The sequence below is a fragment of the Carettochelys insculpta genome, chromosome 1 (genome assembly GCF_033958435.1).
Source record: "Carettochelys insculpta isolate YL-2023 chromosome 1, ASM3395843v1, whole genome shotgun sequence".
In the NCBI taxonomy this organism is placed as follows: Eukaryota; Metazoa; Chordata; order Testudines; family Carettochelyidae; genus Carettochelys; species Carettochelys insculpta.
Genome location: NC_134137.1, coordinates 313,822,758 through 313,846,053, shown reverse-complemented (window position 1 = coordinate 313,846,053; position 23,296 = coordinate 313,822,758). Strand labels below are relative to the sequence as shown.

At 45.9% G+C, this 23,296-nt stretch overlaps 1 protein-coding gene across 5 annotated transcripts in view; it reads right to left on the bottom strand.

The window, feature by feature from the left end:
- The window catches only part of GRIP1 (glutamate receptor interacting protein 1), a 559,979-nt gene that overhangs the window by 35,245 nt on the left and 501,438 nt on the right, over positions 1–23,296 (bottom strand). For all 5 annotated transcript variants that reach the window (XM_075013442.1, XM_075013403.1, XM_075013414.1 and 2 more), the window contains 5 exons: positions 22,636–22,705; positions 22,161–22,306; positions 6,539–6,683; positions 3,400–3,539; positions 3,018–3,203 (listed from right to left, as the gene is read on the bottom strand). In XM_075013442.1, coding sequence (XP_074869543.1) covers positions 3,018–3,203; positions 3,400–3,539; positions 6,539–6,683; positions 22,161–22,306; positions 22,636–22,705 — 687 coding nt within the window. The remainder of the gene's footprint in view (positions 1–3,017; positions 3,204–3,399; positions 3,540–6,538; positions 6,684–22,160; positions 22,307–22,635; positions 22,706–23,296) is intronic.

Sequence of the window (23,296 nt, the reverse complement as noted above, 5' to 3'; positions counted from 1 at the left end):
TCTCAGATACTGCTGGGAGACCCTTTTGTACAAGACAGAGATACTGTTAGGATATGCACAGTAAGACCATAAAATACTTAAAAATTAAATACAAGAAAGCCAGCAATCAATATTGACATCAGCTACTTCTTGCTCTAATACTATTAGAAATTCTTCAACAGAAAATTGTCAGAAAATGACATTCATTGAACCAGACACAGATTAATTAAATATATGCAGTTAAAGTAATCAGCAAAGAATTTCAGTCTATCAAGGAAATGTATTGAACCAAAGTCTGGCCCAATTCTCTGTACGGGAGTAAAACACAGCAGACCAACTGATTTGACTGCTCATGCCCCAAAGACGACTTGACAAAAGTTTTGGGAGACATGTAAAGAGGAAGATACAACTGAACAATTTCGTGAAAGCACAGCAGAGGAAGAAAAATCACCTTGGGATAGGGCAGGGGTGTCCAACACATGGCCCACAGGCCAGAATCTGACCTGCAGAAACTTTTTATCCAGCCAACAGAGCAGGCAGTGGCACTATTTTTAAAAGGCGGCTAAGTAGCTCCAAGCCACATGTGGCACTTTAAGGAGCCATTTGCGGCTCACACTGCTGCCACGCCGAGAGTGTAGCATGTGACTAATTGGTTTAAAGGACATTAAATCAATTAAATTAAGTCCTATTGTGTCAGCGTGGCAGGACGCTGAGAGCTATCCCTGCCATGCTCTACATGTGGGGAGCCGGAGGGCTGGGGGAGCTACAAAGCTGTGGTGAAGAGGAGATGGTGAAGGAACAGCAGAGGGCATCAGCACTTGGAGTTCCTGTGCAAGGTAAGTGATTCCTGGATTTTGTGGGTTTGGGGTGGTTTGGAGCTGCAGGGAGGTTTAAGCCTGGGGGCGGCTTGGGGCTGCAGGGGGTTAAGCCTGGCGACTTATGTACTTTTTTACAGTATGAAACATTAATTGAACAAATGATGCTTGGAAAATGTGCATGTGCAGAAAATTAGATCCACCCATGTTATTGCAAAGTGACTTGTCTGATGTTTCATGTTGCAGTTAAGTGTGGTGGCAGGAGGGGAACAGTTTGGGCCTGCGTGGGATTAAGCCTGGGGATGGAGGGCAAGTTTGGGGCTGCAAGGGTTTTAAGCCTGGGGGCAACGAGGGGTGGGTTGGGGCTGCAAGGGGTTTAAGCCTGGGGGGCAGGAGTTGGAGCTGAGAGGGGTTAAAGCCTGGGGAAGAATGGGAGGTTTGGTTCTATTCTGTGTCCGGCCCCTGGAACATGTGAAAAATTGCCACATGGCCTCTGTTGAAAAAAGTTTGGACACCCCTGGGTTAGGGGATCTGTCTGAGAAAAGATGTACTGTGCACACCAGTAGTAGTACAGAAATAATTTAAAAGAAAGTGAAAGAAAAAATATGAAAATGTTTGGAAGCCTCTTTGTTTTTTTGTAACCCAGAGTGTTAAAGAACTGCCTATATTTTCTATAAGAACCTAAGATATAACCTAGAAACACCCTTACATACTTAGAATGAATTATTAAAATACTATTAAACAAACAGTCAAATATAACTGTAAATATTGGCAGGTAATAAGAAACCGGTTAGTTCTTTAATTAAATAATCTCTTTAAACCCAGTGATTATTTTAAGTGCTAAAAGTTCAAGTTTAGTGCTGTGGGAATGAGGAAGAAACAAAAGAGTAACAAATCACTGAATGATTGCTTGGGTTCCTCTTCAGCAGTTTACAATACATCTTCATTGTAGTCATCTTAAAAACCAGTGAGAATGTTCATAGAATCATAGAACAATAGAGCTGGAAGAGACCTAAAAAAGCCATCAAGTCCAGCCCCCTGCCCAAGGCAGGACCAAACCCATCAGATCAGCCCAGCCAGGGCTTTGTCAAGGCAAGACTTAAACACCTCCAAGGACGGAGACTCCACTACTTCCCCGCGTAGACCATTCCAAAGCTTCACCACCCTCCTAGTGAAAAAGTTTTTCCTTATGTTCAACCTGGACCTTCCTAACCGCAGCTTGAGACCATTGCTCCATGTTCTGCCATCTGTGACCACTGTGAACAGCCTCTCTCCAGCCTCTTTGCAGCCTCCTTTCAGTAAGTTGAAGGCTGTTATCAAGTCCCAACTCAGTTGTCTCTTCTGCAGATTAAACAGTCCCAATTCCTCCAACCTTTCCTCATAGGTCATATGCTCCAGCCCCCTAATTATTTTGGTCGCCCTCCACTGGACCCTCTCCAGTGTATCCACATACTTCCTATAACTGGGGGCCCAGAACTGGACACAGTACCCCAGATGCGGCCCCACCAATGCCGAATAAAGAGGAATAATCACTTTTCTAGATCTACTGGCCATGCTCCTCTTGATGCAACCTAATATGCCATTAGCCTTCTTGGCTACAATGGCACATTGTTGACTCATGTCCAGCTTCTCGTCCACTACAACTCCCAGGACCTTTTCTGCAGAACTACTACTGAGCCAGTCGGACCCCAGCCTGTAACAATGCTTGGGATTCTTCCGGCCCAAGTGCAGGATTCTGCACTTGTCCTTATTGAACCTCATCAGATTTCTTGCAGCCCAGTCTTCCAATTTGTCTAAGTCACTCTGGACCCTATCCCTACCCTCCAGCATATCTACCTCAGAATGTTTCTCAGATGCTCAAATTAATGAGCATTTTCAGTGTGTTTACTGGGTTGTATTAATCTAATCTTGAAGGATAATCTCATTTAGCTATGGATGAACTATGGATTGGGCCATTCTGACATTTGTAAAGCTAATGCAAGCCTGTTAATATACTGATAAATGCCTCATAACCCATCATAATGCCATGAAAGATTGAACTCAAGTACACTTGGCTGTAGGAAATAATACCAAATACCAAGGTATGTGATCACAATACGAGGTGCACATGGTGAAGTATAAAAATGAAAGTTGATGTGTAACATTTTTACTTAACATGGAGAGAGGTGATTCATACATCTAATCACTTCATTGTTAGGTGGTGGTTGAAACTGTTGTTTGTACCTTGACTTCCAAAGGTGGTATCAACACCAGAACCATCCCATGATTCTACTGCACTGTCCACACTAGGAACTGTAGTACAATAAATGTCTGAGAGTTTGCTTGGTTTCTGTGTAGAAGAGTTTTCATCTTCAGCATCACTCAGTTCACTTAAGTGACCAGAGATGGAAAATGTCTTGGGGCTTGCAGCTAAACAGGGTTTAAAAGCAAAAGTGATTATAGCCTCATTGCAAACTTAAACAAAAAACAACAAAAAAACCCAAAAAATTTCCTTCTTTTCACTATAGACAAAAAATTTCCCATGGTACATACATGTTCAAGTGCTCCTTAAAGTGTAGAAATACACTGGTTCAAGAGCATAATTGCTAATTCTAGTCTTACTCACCATCTGTCTGCTTCTTAATTTTCAAGGTGACAGTCTCTCCTGCCATCTGCAACAAATGTATGGCTTCACTCAAAGGTTTTCCTTTCAGACTGCTGCTGTTTATTGCTAGGATGCGGTCGCCTATGTGAATTGCACCTGTCCTAAAGTATCAGAAATAAAACACTGAAAAGATCAACCGAAAAACACAGCAAAGCCAATTTCTTAGTATATTTTGAGACAAATGAATGTATTTTTGATTGTTTCTTTTAATTTCACATGTAAGGTCTTATAATTGGAACTACTTTTAATCAGTACATTTGCCACTAAGGATGCATAAAATTAAGTTACTTTTGCTGTAAGTGCCAGTAGCAGAGATAATGCACAGCAATGAAAATTTCTGTCTGTTTTGCTATAGCAAAATGTGGTTGAGATGATCATTTAAGGAGCCTGCATGGTGCTCAATTGTTAGAAAGCCTAAAATATTTTAATAACTTTAAATTAAATGTAATGTTTACAGAAGTACCACATTGACAGCTCTGGTAACTGAAGTCTCATAATCACAGGACAGATAAAGCAAATGCAGCAGTAAAAGGAATGCAATGTCTTGCCCAACATGCCTATTCTGTAGGAATCACCTCCAGGAAAGAGAAGATAAACTCTGTATATCAATACACATGGTTCATTCCCCACGTATTTACTTTCATGGTTCATTCAGTTCTCAGCCTTTAAGATGACCAGCAAAGGTATTAGTTACAATGATGATTCTCCATCCCTAGAGGTTTTTAAGTCCTGGCTTGACAAGGTCCTGGCTGGGATGAGTTAGTTGGCGTTGATCCTGCTTGAAGCAGGGAGCTGGGCTAGATGACCTCCTGAGGTCCCTTCCAGCCCTATGATTCTACGATTCTATGACATGCAGGGGCACTTCTCCAACAGGAACAAAGTACAGGGTTTAGGAAAATTAACATTGATTATGGGTGCTCAGTTTGGAATCCCTTAAAGAGGCCCAATGTTCAGAGAGTGGGTGCTCAGACATTTCTAAAAATCAGAATCTGTTCAGATATATCTCAAGTGAGGCACTGAAATTACCTTTCAAAAATCTTGGCTTAAAATCGCCCACCTCTTTTCACACAGGTTCTGAACATCCAAGCGATGGTTATGGACTTGAACATTATCAAACAAATAATATCTACATAAACTATTAAATGTAATACTGCTTTTACAAAATAGTACATTTGCAATTAGCAATAAAATAAGCATTACTGAACAGTGGTTTGTTCAGTGGATTTGCAAAGGATGCATAATGTTTCAATATGATGCATTGCTCAAGTATACAGAATTTTTTATTGGTCTGGATATAACACAAACATACATACTTATAACAACAACCCTTAAAGTATGCCAAATTGTCCTGAAATAAATAGAGACGGTGACTTCAATATTTGCATTATTCCCTATGCAGCTCTGACTGTAGGGAATGTTTTACATCCTCAATAAATGTTTTGTAATGCAGTTTCCAATTTTCTAAGGGTGCCACTATACATGAAGCAACCAGTGCGAGGGTTGCAGGGGGTACATCGGCCAAGTGCCTCTGCCCCACCCATGGCCCACTCTCTCCCCGCTCCTGCTCTGTCCCCCCATATCTCTTCCCACAGATGTGCCATGCCACTTCTGATGGGTGTGGGGGCAGTCCCCTCTTCCCTTGGAACAGTGTGGCCTAGGAGTAGCACTTTCAGGCCATGCCACTGCAAGGGAGGGGCAGGACTGCCCCATATGCATTGGAAGGGTGTGGTGCTCATGATGACTGCGGGGAGGGAGTGATGCAGGGGTGCATGTGTGCCCAATGCATCAGCTATGCTAAATCCCATACACAAATGCAGACTGTGTGTGTACGTGTAACCGCCGACAGACAGACTCAAACCTGGGACCTCCGGAGCTTAGCACATGAGTCTCTACAATCTGAGCTAAAGGCTGGCTCTCAGCTAAGGTTGTACAGGATACTTATTCTTTTCTCTGTAAGTGGTCTAGGTGCCACTACCCAGGACAGTGAACCACAGCCAGGCTACATCTACACCACCAGATAAATTCAATTTTATTAAATTCAATTTTATAACTTTGGGTTTTATAAATTCGATTTTGAGTACCCTCACTTCCCCAAAGTCCACACAAAGTCAAGTTAGTGCTGCCACACTGAATGGCCAAACATCAACTGTTGCAGCAGTGTATTGTGGGAACCTATCCCACAGTTCCCTCAGCCCCGCATTCTGTGCCTTCCCCTGGGCCCTGCTGCACCCTCACTGCTGACAGAGCTCACCCTGCGGCCTGGTTACCAGGTCCCCGCAGCTTGGGGGAGCTGGAAAACTGACCAGAACTGCTGCACCTGGCTTGCTGGAGCTGGGAGTCAGGTGCAGCAATGCAGGTCAGTTTCCTTGCTCCCATGCATGACGGAGAGCCGGGAGCCAGGTGTAGCAGAACGACTCAGTCTCTGGAGGCTAATGAGTTCGATTCAAAGACATGGTGCTTTTACGCCACCCTTCACTCGAACTTTTAAATTAGAACTTGATGCTACAGCCAGCTGGCTTCAAGCACGTTATGATATTGATATGAGTGCTCCCTAACTTGATGGTATTTACAGTAAAGACAGTCACTTGTTAAAATCTAGCTAACTGCCTTAAATTCAAATGTAACTGGTAGTGTTGACATAGTCCCAGTTGGTGTGTGGGTTACATATGCATGAAGAGTATATATGTATACTTGTATACATGTGTGTATTTTAGATTTTTGCACACACAGTCATTTAGCTATTCCATTGCCATCTTTTCAAAAGGTGTTCATAAAATCTTCATGTGATGGAGCAGGCTGGTTGGAAGAGCTTTCTTAGACGATTTACCACAAAGTCAGCAGTCCTTATCTCTCTAAGAAAATCCTTCTCTAGGTTCATTAATATTCTGATAAAATATCCATGATACTGCATAGGTTGGCAAAATCACAGAAGATATAAAACAATGACAAAGAATGGAAATGGTTTGTTAGTTTATCTTTTTTGAAGCTGTTGGTAAAATCAACACATTCCTAAGCAAGAAAAAATTAACATGTACATGTGAATGAAGGAAGAAATGAACTTAATAAGCAGAAGTCATATTTATAATTTTTTCAAATTTACCTTTCAGCAAGACCACCTTTGGTAAGACTTGAGATGATTATTGGATCAAAGGGCTCTTCGGTACCAGAAATTGTGATTCCAAGTGGACCACCATAACGCTTGAGCTCTACAGTGTAAATAATTGCTCCAGAACTCTCCTGTTCATCTGCAATAAATGCCAAGAGGACGTAATTGGTTTCTTATGAAAGAAGGAATGAAAAGAATAACACATTCAGACAAGTGACTGGAAATCAGATACACCATCCTCAAAGAATTACAGTTCAGATACAATTTTTATTTATTATTTCACTAGTTTATTTCTTAAAATAAGAGCATCTCACATTTATTTTGCTTTTATGGCCAAAAGTCAGCCCCACAGAACTAAATAGCAGATCACCCATTTCCATCAGTGGAAGCAGGATTTGAGCCTTACACTTTAAAATCTTGATGTGTGTGTTTTATATAAATGTAATTTCAGGGTTAATTAGTAGGGAGGAGACACTCTGCTGAGGGGAGCACCACAACAATTTTTCCATTAATTGGAGGAGACAGTAGGAGGGAGGAGTTAAAACAGGGAGGAGTTTCAGGTCATCACAGTCTTAATTGACCAAACATTTCTTTGAGCTGAGCAGCCTTTAGTTGTTTATTTTATATTAGCTCAATGTTTTTGAATGGCATTTTATGAGTCTCAAATATCGACAAAATGAAAACTAATTCCTTGCTTCTATATATCAATAGACATAAAGCTAAAAAATAAATTGACTGGGGTCAGTCCCATGAAATCATTTGTACTGCAACTTGGTTTTTGGTCTTATCACATGGTAATCAGGGAACAAAGAGGAAAACTTTAGTGGGTGACCAAAAACGCTGTTCTCTACACATTACCCAAGGGTGTCACAGCAAAAGAACAATCACCTGTAATGCTTACAATTTGTCACAGGAAATTTTTAAACCTTGAAACTCAATTATTCTAAAACCAAAATAGCAAATGCCCCCTTACCTTTGTTTATGATATTGGTATTCACCTGGTATGTCTGGCCTGTCAGGCATGCATTCTCAGATCTATGAGTAGGGACATTTTGAAATGGCTCAGCAGGCACTGATAACCCTTAAGGTGCACATTCAGCAAACACGATCAGAACTAAACCATGAGAGGCTACAGTTTTTAAGTATTCTGCTCAGTTAGGTGGTAATGTTTTAAAAGAGAGATGAAAATGTCATGTGGCAGTGGCAAAGGTCCATGGAGTGAGCTGCTTTCTTCTACCACTGAACAATGCACTGTATTATACAAAGGGAAATTATACTATCTTCAAAGCTACTTCATGTGTTTCTGCTGGAAAGCTACTGTGCAGAATCTCCACCTGATTTCCTGTTATCTAGCTTCCTACTGCAGGTTTGAACAAGCAATACATATATCAGCAAAGCAAAGCAAAGCAAAGGCTTGTCTTGAGAGATGAGTAGGTAACATATTCAGGAAAGAAACACTGTTGGTCTGTATGCCATCAGCGCTAGCATGTCTGTTTTATTCCGAGCGATAAGACCTGCTAAATGAGTTCTGACCCTCACATCTCCCTACTGGTCCAGGAAAGTCACCATCAAAGAAAATAAACAAACACCCAAGATCCAGATGGAATTGATTGATGGTCACATGAGTTCACATAAAATTGTTGCCCTCTAACAACAGAAAGAGCTCCAGAATCCACTGGTTCCTTGTCTGCTCATCTGCAGAATGTTAGCAATGTTTTTAGAGATCCCACCCTTAAAAGAGCTACATATGCAGCACTTCCTCACTAGAGGAGATGAACTATGTTGTTAAAAAATAGCTAGTCAATGATTGGTCAAGCAGAAAATGCAGCAGTCAGTATTTCAGGGAGTTGGAAAAAATACCGTAGTGTCTAGTTATCAAGAGGGGGTGTGGTGTAAGGATAAAGAGAAGTTACTCACCGTAGTAACGGTGGTTCTTCGAGATGTGTCCCCGTGGGTGCTCCACATTAGGTGTCGGGCTCGCCCGGCGCCGCAGATCGGATCTTCCAAGCAGTTTCTGCCGGACCGCGCCACTCCCCCGCGCGCTCCCGGCCACGTGCGCGATCCGGTCCCCGCCAGTTCCTTGACCAACCGCCTCGGATGCTCCTGCAAAACACTAAACAGAGATCCGGAGCGGGGAGGATGGGCGGGTAGTGGAGCACCCACGGGGACACATCTCGAAGAACCACCGTTACTACGGCGAGTAACTTCTCTTTCTTCTTCGAGTGTCCCCGTGGGTGCTCCACATTAGGTGACTACCCAGCAGTAACCCAAGATAGGAGGTGGGTAATCGGATTATGTGCAGCTTGTCCCCGAGAGGACCGCTGTCGAGAGACGGGTATCCTCTTGGAATACCCTGTGAAGGGCGTAATGTTTGGCGAAGGTGTCACAGGATGACCAGGTCGCCGCTCTGCAAATGTCTTTTAGTGCAATGCCCTTGAAAAAGGGCTGTTGATGCTGCCACCGCCCTAGTGGAATGAGCCCTGGGCATGGCCAGGAAAGGAGTCTTTTTGAGTTGGTAGCACATTTCTATGCAAGATACAATGTGCTTCGAGATTCTCTGCGAAGAGAGACCTTCTCCTTTTGATTTGGGAGCGAGAGAGACTAGGAGTCTATCTGTTCTCTGGAAGGACTTGGTCCTGTCTATATAGAAAGCTAGCGCCTCCTCGCGTCCAGGAGGTGTAGGCGCGCCCCTTTGCTAGAGGTATGAGGCTTTGGATAAAACGAGGGTAAACAATAGGTTCGTTAGTATGAAACTCAGAAAGAAACTGTAGGAACAAAGGCTGGATGCAGCCGTATGGTTACCGCCTCCTTGGAAAAAACAGCGCAGGGTGGCGTTGCCATAACTGCCGCAAGCTCGCTCACCCTGCGAGCTGACGTAATTGCGAGAAGAAAGATCGTCTTTATCATAAGGAGGCAGAGGGAAACCGTGGCCAAAGGCTCGAACGGTGGTCCCCTTTTCGCATTAAGCACCAGGTCCAAGTTCCACGAAGGTGGAAGCGGTTTCCGAGGGGGGGGTATAGGTTTACCAGCCCTTTAAGGAACCTGGTAACCATGGGATGGGCGAACACCGTGTGCCCTGTCTCTCCGTGTCTGAATGCCAAAAAGGCGGCAAGGTGGACCTTAAACGAGGATAGCGAGAGTCCTCCTCTCTGGAGGTCCAGTAAATACACTAATATCACAGCCATAGGCACCGAAAGGGGGGCTAGCTGTTTGGTAGAACACCATGCCGTAAAGCGAGTCCATTTCTGCTTGTAGGTCTTCCTGGTGGAAGTCCTCCTGCTACTTTCTAGGACTTGCTGCACTTCCTCCGTACATGTGCTCTCTAGGGAGCTGAGCCATGGATTAACCACGTTTGTAGTCGCAGGCCTTGGGGGTGCGGATGCACTATGGACCCCTGGGCTTGCGTGAGCAGATCCGGCGCCACCGGAAGGGGCATCGGTGGCTGGTCCGACATGCGCAGGAGTAGGGGGAACCATTGCTGTTGATCCCACGTTGGGACTATCGGGATCATTCAGGCTCCTTCCCTCCTGGCTTTCTGCAACACCTTGGGGATGAGCACTGTGGGAGGGAAAGCGTAAAGCAGGGGGCCCCTCCAAGAGACCGCGAAGGCGTCCCTCAGGGACCCCCGTCCCAGTCCTGCCCTGGAGCAGAATCGTGGGCACTTCTTGTTGTGCTGAGCAGCAAACAGGTCTATCTGGGGAAAAACCCCATGCATGAAAAATCAGTTGCAGCAGATCGGGACGGATCTGCCACTCGTGCGTGAGTGCGAAACGCCTGCTCAGCTGGTCTGCCTTCACATTGTGAACGCCTGGGAAGTACGAGGCTTCCAGGGTTATATTGTTGGCGATGCAGCAGTTTCACGACCGGACTGCTTCTGCACATAAGGCACGGGACCGAGCTCCTCCTTGCCGATTCATATAAAACATGGTGGAGGTATTGTCTATACTGATCCCGACTACTTTGCCTGTTATATGGTCTCGAAAGTGTCTGCAGGCGTTGAACACTGCTCTGAGCTCCGGTATATTTGTGTGCAGTGACTGCTCCGTGGAGGACCACAGCCCTTGCATCACCTCTTCGCCCATGTGTGCTCCCCACCCTATGAGGGAGGCGTCTGTAGTAAGAAAAACCAATATGTGTGGTTGGTGGAAGGGTACCCCTGTTAGCAGGTTCTCGGGGTTTACCCACCATTGCAGGGATTTGCGCACCTCTGTTGTGGGCGACGCCACCCTGTGAACAGTGTGTGCTGCCGGGTTGTATACGCTCGCCAGCCAGTGCTGCATGCTGCGCATGTGTAACCTGGCGTTCTGTTGTACGAACGCCGCTGCTGCCATGTGGCCCAGCAGCTGTAAGCACGTCAGAACCAGCACCGTAGGGCTGAAGGTGAAGACTTGCACGAGGGAGCCGACGGCCCGAAAGGGAGTCTCTGGTAGATACGCCCTCGCTGTAATAGAATTTATGCGTGCCCCTACGAACTCTATGTCCTGCGTGGGGTCTATCTTCGATTTTGTCAGATTGATAACCAGGCCGAGCGAGAGAATGTGCCTGTTGTGACGCATATTATGCGTAGTACCTCCTCCTTCGAGGCCCCTTTGAGTAGGCAGTCATCCGGATACTGGAATATAAATACCCCCTGTCTGTGCAGGTAGGCTGACACCACTGCCAAGGGCTTGGTGAAGACTCTGGGGGCCAAGGAGAGGCCAAACGGTAGGACCTTGTATTGAAAATGTTCTTTGCCTACCATGAGAAACCAGAGGAATCGTAGGTGAGCCGGATGAATAGTTATGTGAAAATACGCGTCTTATAAGTCGAGGGCTGCGAACCAATCTCCATCGTCTAGTGCCGTAAGAATGGAGGCGATTGTGATCATCCGAAAGCGTTGCTTGCGCAGGTACCGGTTGAGGCCTCGAAAAACTAAGATGGACCTCCCGCCTCCTGTCTTTTTCTCCGTGAGGAAGTACCTCGAGTAGAACCCTCTCCCTTGCAGTTGCTCCGGCACTCTTTCCACTGCCCCTATGAGCATGAGATGGTCTACCTCCTGCTTGAGCCTCGCCGCGTGGGAGGCCTCCTGGAGGTGGGGCCTGGGTGGAGGTCATGGCGGTGGGAGCGACTGGAAGGGGATGGCGTACCCCGTGGCTATGATCTCCAGCACCCATTTGTCTGTGGTGATCCTTCGCCACTGGTTATAGAATGGTCGGAGGCGATGGTGGAATAACCGCTTCGGATGACCTTGCGACGGTAGTGATGGCGCAGCCCTGGATCTGTGTGTCAAACTTGTGGCCTTTGGCCCTGCCCCGAGGACGCACGGCTGTGTTGGGAACGACGCCTGGGAGTTCTGTACTGCTGGTGCTGTTGATGTCGCCCTTGCTCGTAACCCCTGTGGTACTGGGGACGCTGCTGCTGAGTCCGCAACATCCAGGGCGATCTGAACTCCCGTCCTCGAGGCCGCGTAGCCTTCTTGCATGATGGCCTTGAGCACTGGTTTCTTGCCCTCTGGAAGCGAGTCCATGAGGGAGGTTAACCTAATGTGGTTATCGAAATTATGTTTCGCTAGATGCGCTGCGTAATTTGCCATTCGCAACAGTAGAGTGGAGGAGGAGTAGACCTTTCTGCCCAACAGCTCTAGCTTTTTGGCATGTTTGTCTGTTCCCCCACATTGCGACGACTCCACCACCAAGGAATTTGGTTGTGGGTGGCTGAACAGGAACTCCGTGCCCTTTGTCGGCACGAAGTTGTATTTTTTTTTTTTTTTTTTCCACTCTCTTGTGGACAGGCAGAATAGTCGCAGGAGTCTGCCATATCACAGTGGCAGACTCCAAGATTGCGTCATTAAGCGGTATTGCTATTTTGGAGGAGGCCGGAGGTCTCAGATTTTTGAGGAGCTTATGGTGTTTCTCTTGCACCTTAGCTGTCTGGATGCCTTGCGTGAAGGCCACCCTCGTAAAACAGCTCTCGGTACTGTTTGAGATCGTCCGGAGGATGGACGTCCCCCGGGGCCGTAGCCTCATCCGGGGAGGAGAGCGAGGAACCACGGGGATACGTCTCTGTGGACCCTTCCGGTTCCTGCTGGTGATGGTACACCCTCTCACTAGAGGTTTGCAAGGGAAAATCTCGGGGTTCCATAACCAGTCCCCCCTGAGATGCTTGAGTCTCTGTCCCCGGTCGCAATTGCCCTCGGGGGTACGAGATCGTTTGTGGGGATCTTTCCCTGGTAGATAGCCGATGGTGTCTATGCCCCGCGTGGTAGGGGCGACCATGGCAGTATAGGCACTGTTCTTGGGAAGGTGACCTAGACCACTCCCTTGGTGCATACCCTCTGCGTCTGGGGGAGGGCTGGAGAGAGCGATTTTGCATAATAGTCCAGCGGTTCAAACCCCAGGAAGGGTGAAGGTGGTCCCAGCCAGGGTGAGGCTGGTTGCAAAAAATGGAGAAGGGGGCTCCGGGTAGGCTAGGGGGGACCCCTGCCTTCTGGTTGGAGTCTGTAACATAAGCGGAGGGCTGTGAGAAAGCAACTCCACAGCCCTGTGCGGAGAGGGGCTGCAATGCCTCCTCTTGTGTGCAGCCTTCCCCCTCCCTTGAGGAGTTAACTCCGCCCCCGGACGTACAGGGGATTCTGGCCCCGTGCGCACCGAGCTCGGCACGCTCGAGGGCGGTGCCGCAGGTGCGGTGTGCTCCGGTGCCCGCAGGCTGCGTGCCTGCGCGCTCTGCACCGCCGGTTCCCCGGGGGTTGGTGCCGCTGCCTGCGGTGCCGCCGGTACCGGCGCTTGTTTAGCCGCCGCCCTGCCTGCGGTGCGGGGCGGCTGGCTGATTATCGGAGGCTGAGCCGCTTCCATGTGGCTCTCCGTGCCGCCGCCGATCAGCTGTTGCTGCGGCTGGGGGCTGCTCGCTCCTCCCGTCCCGCTCGCTATTGTTGCCAGCAGGGATCGGGCTGGGGAGGCTTTCCTCCGTTTTTGGCAGCTTTCCTTTTATGGGCCCCGCAGGGTCCCTCCTGCTGCGGCCGCTCCGGCACGTCTGGCTGGAGGGCCTCATGAAAAGCAGTTTTAAGCCGCTGCCCTGCTTGCGGTGCGGGGCGGCTGGCTGATCATCGGAGGCTGAGCCGCTTCCACGTGGCTCTCCCTGCCCCCGCCGATCAGCTGTTGCTGCGGCTGGGGGCTGTGCGCTCCTCCCGTCCTGCTCGCTGTTGCTGCCGGCAGGGATCGGGTTGGGGAGACTTTCCTCCGTTTCTGCGCTGATGGAGTGAGGGAGGCAGCTTTCCTTTTATGGGCCCCGGAGGGTCCCTCCTGCTGCGGCCGCTCCCGCACGTCTGGCTGGAGGGCCTTATCCAAAGCAGCATTTTAAGCCGCATCTCCCTGTCTCTCCTTAATCGCCTCTGGGCAGGACTCACATTTTTTTTTTTTTTTTTTTTTTTTAAATCCTGAAGAGGACATTGTTGGTGAGTCTTTCAGTTGTTAAGCGGGTACTTAGCACCTTCTCTGTGCTGTTTTCCCCGTCTGATGGCCCGCCGCAGCAGGAGGGCTGATAGCCCGATGCTCCTGGCCTCCGGCGCTTGTTACTGGGACTGGATTGAAGCTGTCCCGCTTGTAGTTCGTTTGTTGCTTTTGGTTTTTTTTTGTTTTTTTTTTTGCAAAAATAACAACCGGCTAACTTGCAGTAGCCTAAGTACTTGAAAAACTTTAAAGAAAAAACAGTTAAAGCCGTTGAATACGCTACTTGGCCTTAGCCTAGTTCGGATTCCGTCTGCAGCCGACGGCGGTTAAGAGGAACTGGCGGGGACCGGATCGCGCACGTGGCCGGGAGCGCGCGGGGGAGTGGCGCGCACCGGCACATGCGCGGTCCGGCAGAAACTGCTTGGAAGATCCGATCTGCGGCGCCGGGCGAGCCCGACACGTAATGTGGAGCACCCACGGGGACACTCGAAGAAGAAGCAGACATTAATCACATAACAAGAGCTAATATTCCTATAGAAGGTTTACAACTATTAGGGGATGACAAGAAAGAAGGCCTGCCTATGACCTCTTTGTTATGCTCTGCTCTACTTAAGGAAAATTAATGACATAGCAGTATAGATGTAAAATTGCAACATTACTTATCTTCAGTGTTACTTTCAGACAATTTGAGGGCTGACTATTTAACAACATGAAAAATATCGGCCTAAATATGCGACAGCTGTTTTCCCTGCCAAGTGGAAGATCCAGCCTCGTACAAACTTTTTAGAGCCGCAGGTTCAGATCAATAAAGGTGATGACATTAACTTCAAGGTGAGAAACTGGCAGGAAAAAATGAGTATAATTTCTTTGACTCTAGTGCGTATGTTACTGCATTGTAAAGAGGCTGAAACAAATAAGGGCTAGACATATTAGGACTTCCTCAAGCTTGCTGAAATTGCCCCTTGTTGCTACTCACCAACTGATGGGACTTGTAAGAGTTCTTTGATTCTGTATTTGATACAAGTACTGTAGTCTTTGGATGCTCCCTCTATTTTCTTCCATCCATGGGCAGAATAAATTTTACTATGTGCACCAAAGCACATGGGGATGCGCACCACCAATAGAAACACATGCTGCCCGCTGTGGATGGCTGTGCGGGCTCTGATAATCAGTTGGATGGCACCTGACTCCCTCCTGTGTGGCTGCCCAAAAGCTCAGCTTACAGGGAACATGGGTTCCTTGATGCTACTCTGTTTCTGATATATGCCTTGTCTCTGCTACACAAAATGATATTCGCTAAATACAGACTGGGGTGTGAAGCAGAAGCTGGAGACCCCTATTGGTATGAATTACTTCTCTGGTGGTTTGATAAAGGATGGACTGGGTGTGAGGGCAGGATAAAGACAAAACAAGAAGGATCAAAAATTTAAATAAAACCAGGCTGAATGTTTAAAAATGCACACAAAGAAAAAGTAACCAAATGAAAGAAAGAAAATGCAAATTGGAAAGGGAAAGACTCAAGGCGGATGAAAAAGCCTAAATATAATTTGAAAAAGCAGATGATTAAAAACAACCTTAGTGGGAAGGAGAAAAAAAATCCACAACCCAACACTACAACAAAGACAAAGGCTGGACGAACAGAAAAATTTAAGAACAATCATTAAAAGTTGTAGAACTCGACTATGCACGGAAATCCAGGAAGTGAATCTGAATGAACAGAAGTCTGATTTGAAGTGGGTGATTTAAAAACCATATTAAAATCCTCTGTGAACAACCAAATTCAGAATTAGAAGCCTAACTCTGATGTAGTTTAATTCATTTTCAAAATGAATTAAGTTAAATTGAAGTAAAACCACTTCAATATGAATAGCAGCATCTGCACATGGCTTTAATGCATTTTAACCAACCCACTTCAAATTAACATGTTCATTCAGATTACTTTTTCTGGACAACCCCATGTAGACAAGCCCTTCATGTAACACTGCGGTATAGAACTTGTTTTGGAGTACACTATGCCTACTCATCTATAAACATCAAGCTTTATTTCTCTCAGGAAACTTCTAATTAACCTCAATTTATTGAGTTTAAGTTGTTCCATGCAGTCTTAGCTGATGGAAAAAAAAGTGTGTAAGTAATAGTTTAGTTAAAATTAATTTCAGTTAAGGTGGGTATTTTTTTGTCTGACCTTTAGCCACCATTTTTCATAATCTCTCTCTTTTTGATTTCCTTGTATATTTCATAGCAATTGAAAACCTCTTTTAAAAATTGTTAATCATAACATATACAGACTGGAACTCATTTATTATTTTTAGTATAATCTGAATAATCTGTCTGGTACCTAAATTTGAATAGACTTGGTTACACAGAGTAGATAAGAGACTAATTAAAATTTACTAATCATATTTGTTAGTCATGCAGTAAGACGACTTAATTTGTAGATACAATAAAAGATTCCTAATTATAGTCAAGGTATATTAATTTAGCGACAAAATTAAAAAACATTCATTTGCAAAAGTAACCGAGTAAGTAAGGATCCTATTCAGACTAAAATACACACCATCTAACTCCCCCCAAAGGCCACTTACGTGGTTTCTGAGCTTTCTGAGCAGGTCCAGGCTGAACTCTTGACCCCACTGAAATCAATAGCAAAATTCCTAAATTTGCCCACAGACAACACCACACTTTGCGAGACACAGAAATGTATAGCTTTGAAATGGGGATATGTAAAATTAATTTAAAACTATCAATTTAGATTCAAATAAAGATCTTAACTACAGTAAACTCTTTCATATCTGACATTCTATGATCTGGAACTCTCAGATAACTGGCTTTTTAACCATAAGTAAATTTTAGTTACATTTCCCATAAGTACAGTACAGTGAAAGTAAATACAAATAAATACAGCAAATGCAGTGTAAGTTTACAGTGTACAATACTACTGTTGTTGGTAACTAAAGCACTCTGCATACACTTTTGATTGTTTCTTAATATCTAATCTAGTTTTTCTTTAGAGTTATGCGTTGCTAGATACACCTCTCTATTATTCAGAATATCTGGCAACCTCTCAGTCGTGGGGTTGCGGGATAAGAAAGCGTTTACTGTAGTTAACATATTACAAAGGCAATTTCCCCATCCTCGATATTTGCATTTCTACATCACATGCGCTGAATGAGACACATCCAGCCTTACTTAATTTGCTTCATTACCAACTGGTGCTACTATTGACAAGTAACTTCTCTTGCATTTTGCTGTGATACGTACCCTGCATTCTGTAATTTCCACTCCAACACACCTGATGAAGGCGGTTTTACCCACAAAAGCTCATGACATAATAAATTTGTTAGTCTCTAAGGTGCCACTGGACTGCTTGCTCTTTCCTGTTTTTCCAGCGTTTCTTATTTTCAATTGCTTCCCATATCAGTATTGTGTAGGCTGCTAGTAATCTACAGTTTTGACTGGGGTAGGAAAACCAGAGAGCAGGGCGGAGACAGGATCCAGTGCTGTTATGCATAGAACGGGGTGGGAAACAGTTTTCTTGTCTCATGAAAGTTTTTGAGATTTCAAATTTTTTCCCATTCTGCATGAGGACAAAACTGAAACCTTACCCAAGAGGAAGGAGGAGAGAAAGACTGACCCATCCCTGCACAGGCCGGGGGAAAGGGCTCTCATCTGGGCTGTGAAATCCCCAGATTCAAGTTGTTGCTCTGAATAAACCACTGCTAGGGCTTGACCATTGTGATACTGGTTATTCTGGTGTGCCCCTGCTCCTCTTGTTTTGACCAGAAATTCCATCCTGGGCACAAGAAATCACCTCAAAAATGGTTTTGTTGAAAATCATACATTTCAGAAAGCCATTTTAGGGCCAACGAATTAGCACTTCCATAGGAAAAACATTCTGTTGAAAAATTTCTGACCTTCTCTAGTTTCTGACGTCTAAAAACAGTTGGTTGTGCCAGGAGAATTTTCATACTTGAATGAAACATGGAGATTCACATCTCTCAGAACGGACCTCACGAGGTCATTGAGTCCAGTCCCCTGCCCTCTTAGCAGGACCAAGCCCCATCCTTGTTTTTTGCCCCAGATCCCTAAATGGCTATAGCAAAGATTGAACTCAAAAGCCTAGATTTAGCAGGCCAATGCGCAAACCAGTACTTTCTATTAGGGAATGGAAACTTCTGCCCCTACTCATCAGCCTACAGTGCTTACAGTTCCCTTCTTTTCCTCTGTTAGCCATTTCACTGAGCTCTGTAAAAATGTTATCAGGTGAGTGTCTGTTTGGGCCACCTGATCCTTTGATTTCCATAACTATTTTACACGAACCAGCCAGTCCAGTTCCTCCATTGTCACACTTTAGAATGTCTGCAGGTGTACTGAGCATATTTAATGAATTTCACATAATCATCCCGTGAGCCTGATCACCTTATATTACAGAACACAATTCAGTTTTGTGAGCATTTATCTCGCCAGAGCAAAAGCAACTATTCAAAAACCAGTTCCTGCAGGTGCTGCTATGTTTGCCCTTCAATAATACTGATCAGACCAGAAGCATTTCTTTGATGTTTTCAGCAGTAAAAAAGGATTTAAGAACTTCCTTGCTGGTATTCAGCTACAGGACAAGAACATTATAGGGCGTGGGGTGCAAGAGTTAGCAAGTTACAACCTGTAACTTAGATCTACCTACTCAGATTGTAGGATGTTGACACTAGGAGCATGTTTTTGTTGGTTTGGACAGCAGGAATGCAGCTCCCCTGGCTGTTATCACAATACAAATAATTAGTAATCATAACTATAATTGGTCTGATATGCTTTGGCATTAAAATGCTCAGGGGTCAGCATCCTTTCCAAGGTGGAGTGCCGAAATTTGACCTTCTGACCTCTACATATGGTCCGAGTACCAGTGATAATTTTTAAAGTCACTAATAGTCCTACTTATGACAACTTCCTTAATAAATCAATTAAGATGCTGAGTTTTACCATTTCAGTCTTTAAATCATTGTCCAGCTGGGTTTTTCAAATATCTTAAAATGCCTGGGATTTTAATACAGACCGAACATCTCTTATCCCGGATTCTCCGGTCCAGCAACAACCATGGTCCAACAGGACCACAGATGTCGCGGAACTAGGGAGCCCCAGCCACAGGCGTTGCCTGGAGAGAGGCTTCCCTTGCCACTCTGCCTGCCTGGAATTCCTGCCATCAGAGCAGTGGGGGGCAATGTTTGGGAGTGTGGGAGAAAAGTCTTTCCAGGGCACTTTTCTCCCAGCTGATGTTCCCTCTGTGGGGGAGGGGACAGCAACACTGCTGCAGAGAGATACGCATCCCACCTTTACCCAGCCTGCTAATGCACCTCCTCCTGCCAAAGCCCTCCCTCACCCTGCTACTGCCCAGACCCCCACCCTCAGCCTGGTCCTGCACACTCCCTCCCACCCAGACATCTGACCTCCAGCTTGCTCCTGAACCACACCCCCTCACTGCTGTACTCTACCTCCCACCCAAATCCCCAAACCCCAGCCCTCTCCTGCACCCTCCCTTCCACCCAGATCCCAACCACCTACACCCAGCTTGCTCCTGCACCGTTCCTCCCGTCCAGAACCTGCACACCCAGCCCATGGGGGAGGGGGAGAGAAACAAGCCTGCAGCAGGTTTTTCAGGGCTCTGCGTCATGGGCTCCGGCCCCAGTCCCACACTGCACAGGGCTCCAGCTGGGAGGTGGTTCCAGCGGGGGCCTTGGCCCCACACCATGCAGGGCTCCAGCTCTGGCCCCACATCACGGCAGGGGCTCTGGACACCCCATGCTGCGCTGGAGGCAGGGGCTTGTGCAACAGGGGTTGCTCCGGTAGGACTATGGCCCCAGGCAAGTGGGCCATGGCCCCAGATTTGCATTGCGGGAGGGGATAGCCTAATGCTGCCAGGACTCTGGCCCCAGCCCAGTGCTGCTGTGGGGCCTTCTCAGCAAGGGCTCTGTCCTTGTCCCTGTCTGCCAGTCCCATCCTGTGCTGCACTGGGGAGAAGGGACCACTTAAAATAAGCTGTTGGCATGTTTGTTGGGGGTTTATGACCCCTAGCCTATCAGAACTCTTTTCTCAACAAGACAGGGACTTGGTGTTAAGAACACAAGCTTTGGGAAGTTTGCTGACTTATAGATCTGGCTGTGGTAATTGACATTGTGTGCAAAAGGGATGTTTGGAGATACACATCTCCTAGAACTGGATGGGACCTCAGGAGATCATCTAGTCCACTCCCCTGCCCTCTTGGCAGGACCTAGCACCATCCCTGACATCTATTTGCCCCAATCCCTAAGTGGCCTCTTCAAGGATGGAACTCACAAGCCCAGATGCAGCAGGCCAATGCTCAAACCACTGAGCTATCCTTCCCCACCAAAAAATATTTTAGAATATTGAATCCAGTCCCCTGCACTCACAGCAGCACCTAGCACCACCCTGATGGATATTTTTAAATCTCTTTTTGCCCCAGACCCCTAAATGGGCTCCTCAAAGATTGAGCTCACACCCCTGGGTTTATACGGCTAATGTTCAAACCACTACGTTATCCCTCCTCCAAATGCTTGATGGATCAGCCCCCTAAGGGTGAACTGAGGGAGACTGCTAAGCACTCTGCTCCCAGTCCAGCAAAGCTTAAGTACAGGCTCACTTTTAAGTTGGAGTTGAACTACTGAAGTCAAGTTTATGTGCTTACAGGTAAACCTGTGCTTAAGTGCTTTGTTGAATCAGGGTAGAGGTCTGATCAACAAAGGTACTAAGGCACTGTTGTGATGCTGAATGTTAAGATACCTGTCTTTTAGGCACTTACAAATGCACAGGTACAACACTGTGATCCACAAAGTCAGGCTAGTCATGTAGGTTCCTTTACAATGCACAGGCAGAGAAAGGTATCTACGAACACGATCCAGCAGGAGATGCTGAGGAAAGGGGTCTGTCCAAATCTCCTTTCTCCTCCTGGAGCTAGGCCCCTAAAGCCCAGGCTGTGGGGAGCCAGGCAGTGTTTGCTCTTGAAGTCATTCCCCAAGGTAATTTCTTGTGAGAATGAGTTAGGCACCTGCCTTGTTCCACCCAAAGCAGAAGAAAGAGGAGGAGCATGAGGTGGTAACTGTGGCATTGCTGCCACCACCACCCACTTTACACCTTTGAGCCAAGTCCTTAGCTTTCTCATACAAGAGGTGGGAGACATAGGTTCAACTCCCCCTTCTGCATAGGGGCAAATGCGTTTTGGACAGGGAGCCTCACATCTCTCCCGAGAGAGCTCTAATCACTGGGCTCTGGGAGTCCCCCTCAGGCCCTTCTTGAAGTTGTTCCACTTTGCTAAAGAAGGAAGTAGTCAAGAGCTCTCCAATGACATGATCCTGAGAGGTGAGGGATGCCTGTCCAACCTCTCTTTCAGAGAGGCAATTGAACCTGGGTTTCTCATAGCTCTAACCACTGGGCTAGAAGTCACAACACAGGCATCATCTGGTCTATGACTTCCTCCTCCAGCCAAACTCTAAATGGGATCCAATCTAGAAGAGACAGCCTCTGAGCCTCATAGGTGAGACAGGTACTTCTTCACCTGTCCTGGTTTGTGGGACCCAATGGCCTTTAGGAACGGGTAAGACAGCCAAGTGCTTAGAGTGAGGTAGCACTGTGCATGCCCCAAGGCAAACACAAAGGAATCTACAGAACTTTGATGCTAAAACATTTTAGTGCTGAGTTCAGACATCAACAGCATTTGATGGCAGCCAAGTGGGAAATTTGTGGATTACAGCAATGCCTAAAACTGGGATCGAGGTGATCAAGAATCTCTGTAGATGTCAGCAACAGATTCAGCATCTTGCAAGACCAAACCCGATAGCTGGATTCCACTTTGTCTCCCTCCAGTCCTTGAAAGAGAGAAGACTCACATGATCACATAAGGGCAAAATCAACATTTTGCACCAACATTTGAGGGATAAGTATCATCTTGGAATAAGGAGTAACATCGAGTATTAGAAAACCCCGTCCAGTAATACAGACCGGGAGACAATTTTAGATTGCCTAGAGCCCTATGTTTACTTTTTGCTCTGAACATTTTTAACTGGCATTAATAAATATAAGCCAGCTTTAACACATTTTCTAACTGCACTCTATTCATGGAATAGGAATTCTATGCTCTAAGAGATGTGAAAGTGCAAGCAAATCGGTAATCACATCACCATTCATACCAGAGTTATCTTCATCTTTGCGGATCTTTAGTTTTACAAGGTCCTCACAGTGTTGAAGGATCTGAACAGCATCTTCCATGGAGCAGTTGTCCAGTCGAATGTTATCGATGGCAAGTAGTTTATCACCGAGTTCAAGGGTTCCAGTTCTTTTAACAAATGAAAACCGTTACTTGATTAATTAGTAACATTTAAATCTGCTATTCAAAGTAGTGTTAACTCTAATGTACCATTCAAATGGATTTTTACTGTTTTTTTAAAATTAATACTACTTTTTCATCTTGGTGTTGGATGGCAATCTTAGTTTAAATTAGTTATTATTAAAAATAGATTACTTAGTCCTTCAGTAAATGACTCGATTGATTTGAAAACTTGTTAGACTGTGGAACTCTTGTAAGAGCATTTTTATGTGCATAGAAGTTGCTTAGGACACGAGCTGAAGGTAACAGAATGTTTGTGAACATTTGAATGATCTCACCTGTGAGCCACACTTCCTTTCTTGATATCAGAAATAACAAGGGGGTCTCCTGGTTTTCTACTGGATGGCGCTGAAATAAAAAATACACACACAGATATTAGGTATACACACACATAGATGACACAGATCCTTTTGCATGTACACACAATATGCACCACATATGCTCATAAACTACTCACACAAAAACTAAAATAAAAGACAAATGCAAAATCAAGCAGCCAAGAGTTAGAAAATGTCACACTAATGTCGCCTGTGGAACTTAATTTAGTCCCCTTCTACATGTGCATTATGATTGGGGCTGGGTCTACACTCAGAAGGCTTTGCTGGTACAGGCTGAACTTCTCTAGTCCAGTACCTTTGGGGCCTGACTGGTGCTGAACCAGAGAATTTGCTGACCCACAGGAGGTCAATATTGTTTAGTAGCATTACCAACGTTTTCACTGCTTACTGGGCCCGTAGAAGACATGTAGGGGTAAATTAGAAGGTAACTGCACAGAACACTGAGGGAGAGGACTGATGGCTATAAACAAACTTTATGGGAAAACAAGAAACTTGGCCACACCCATGGTAAGTGGTCGTCCAGCTAACTAAAACCATGCTGGATTATGGATGTTGCCAGACCAGAGTGTGCCAGACTAGAGAGGTTCAACCTGTATGGCTA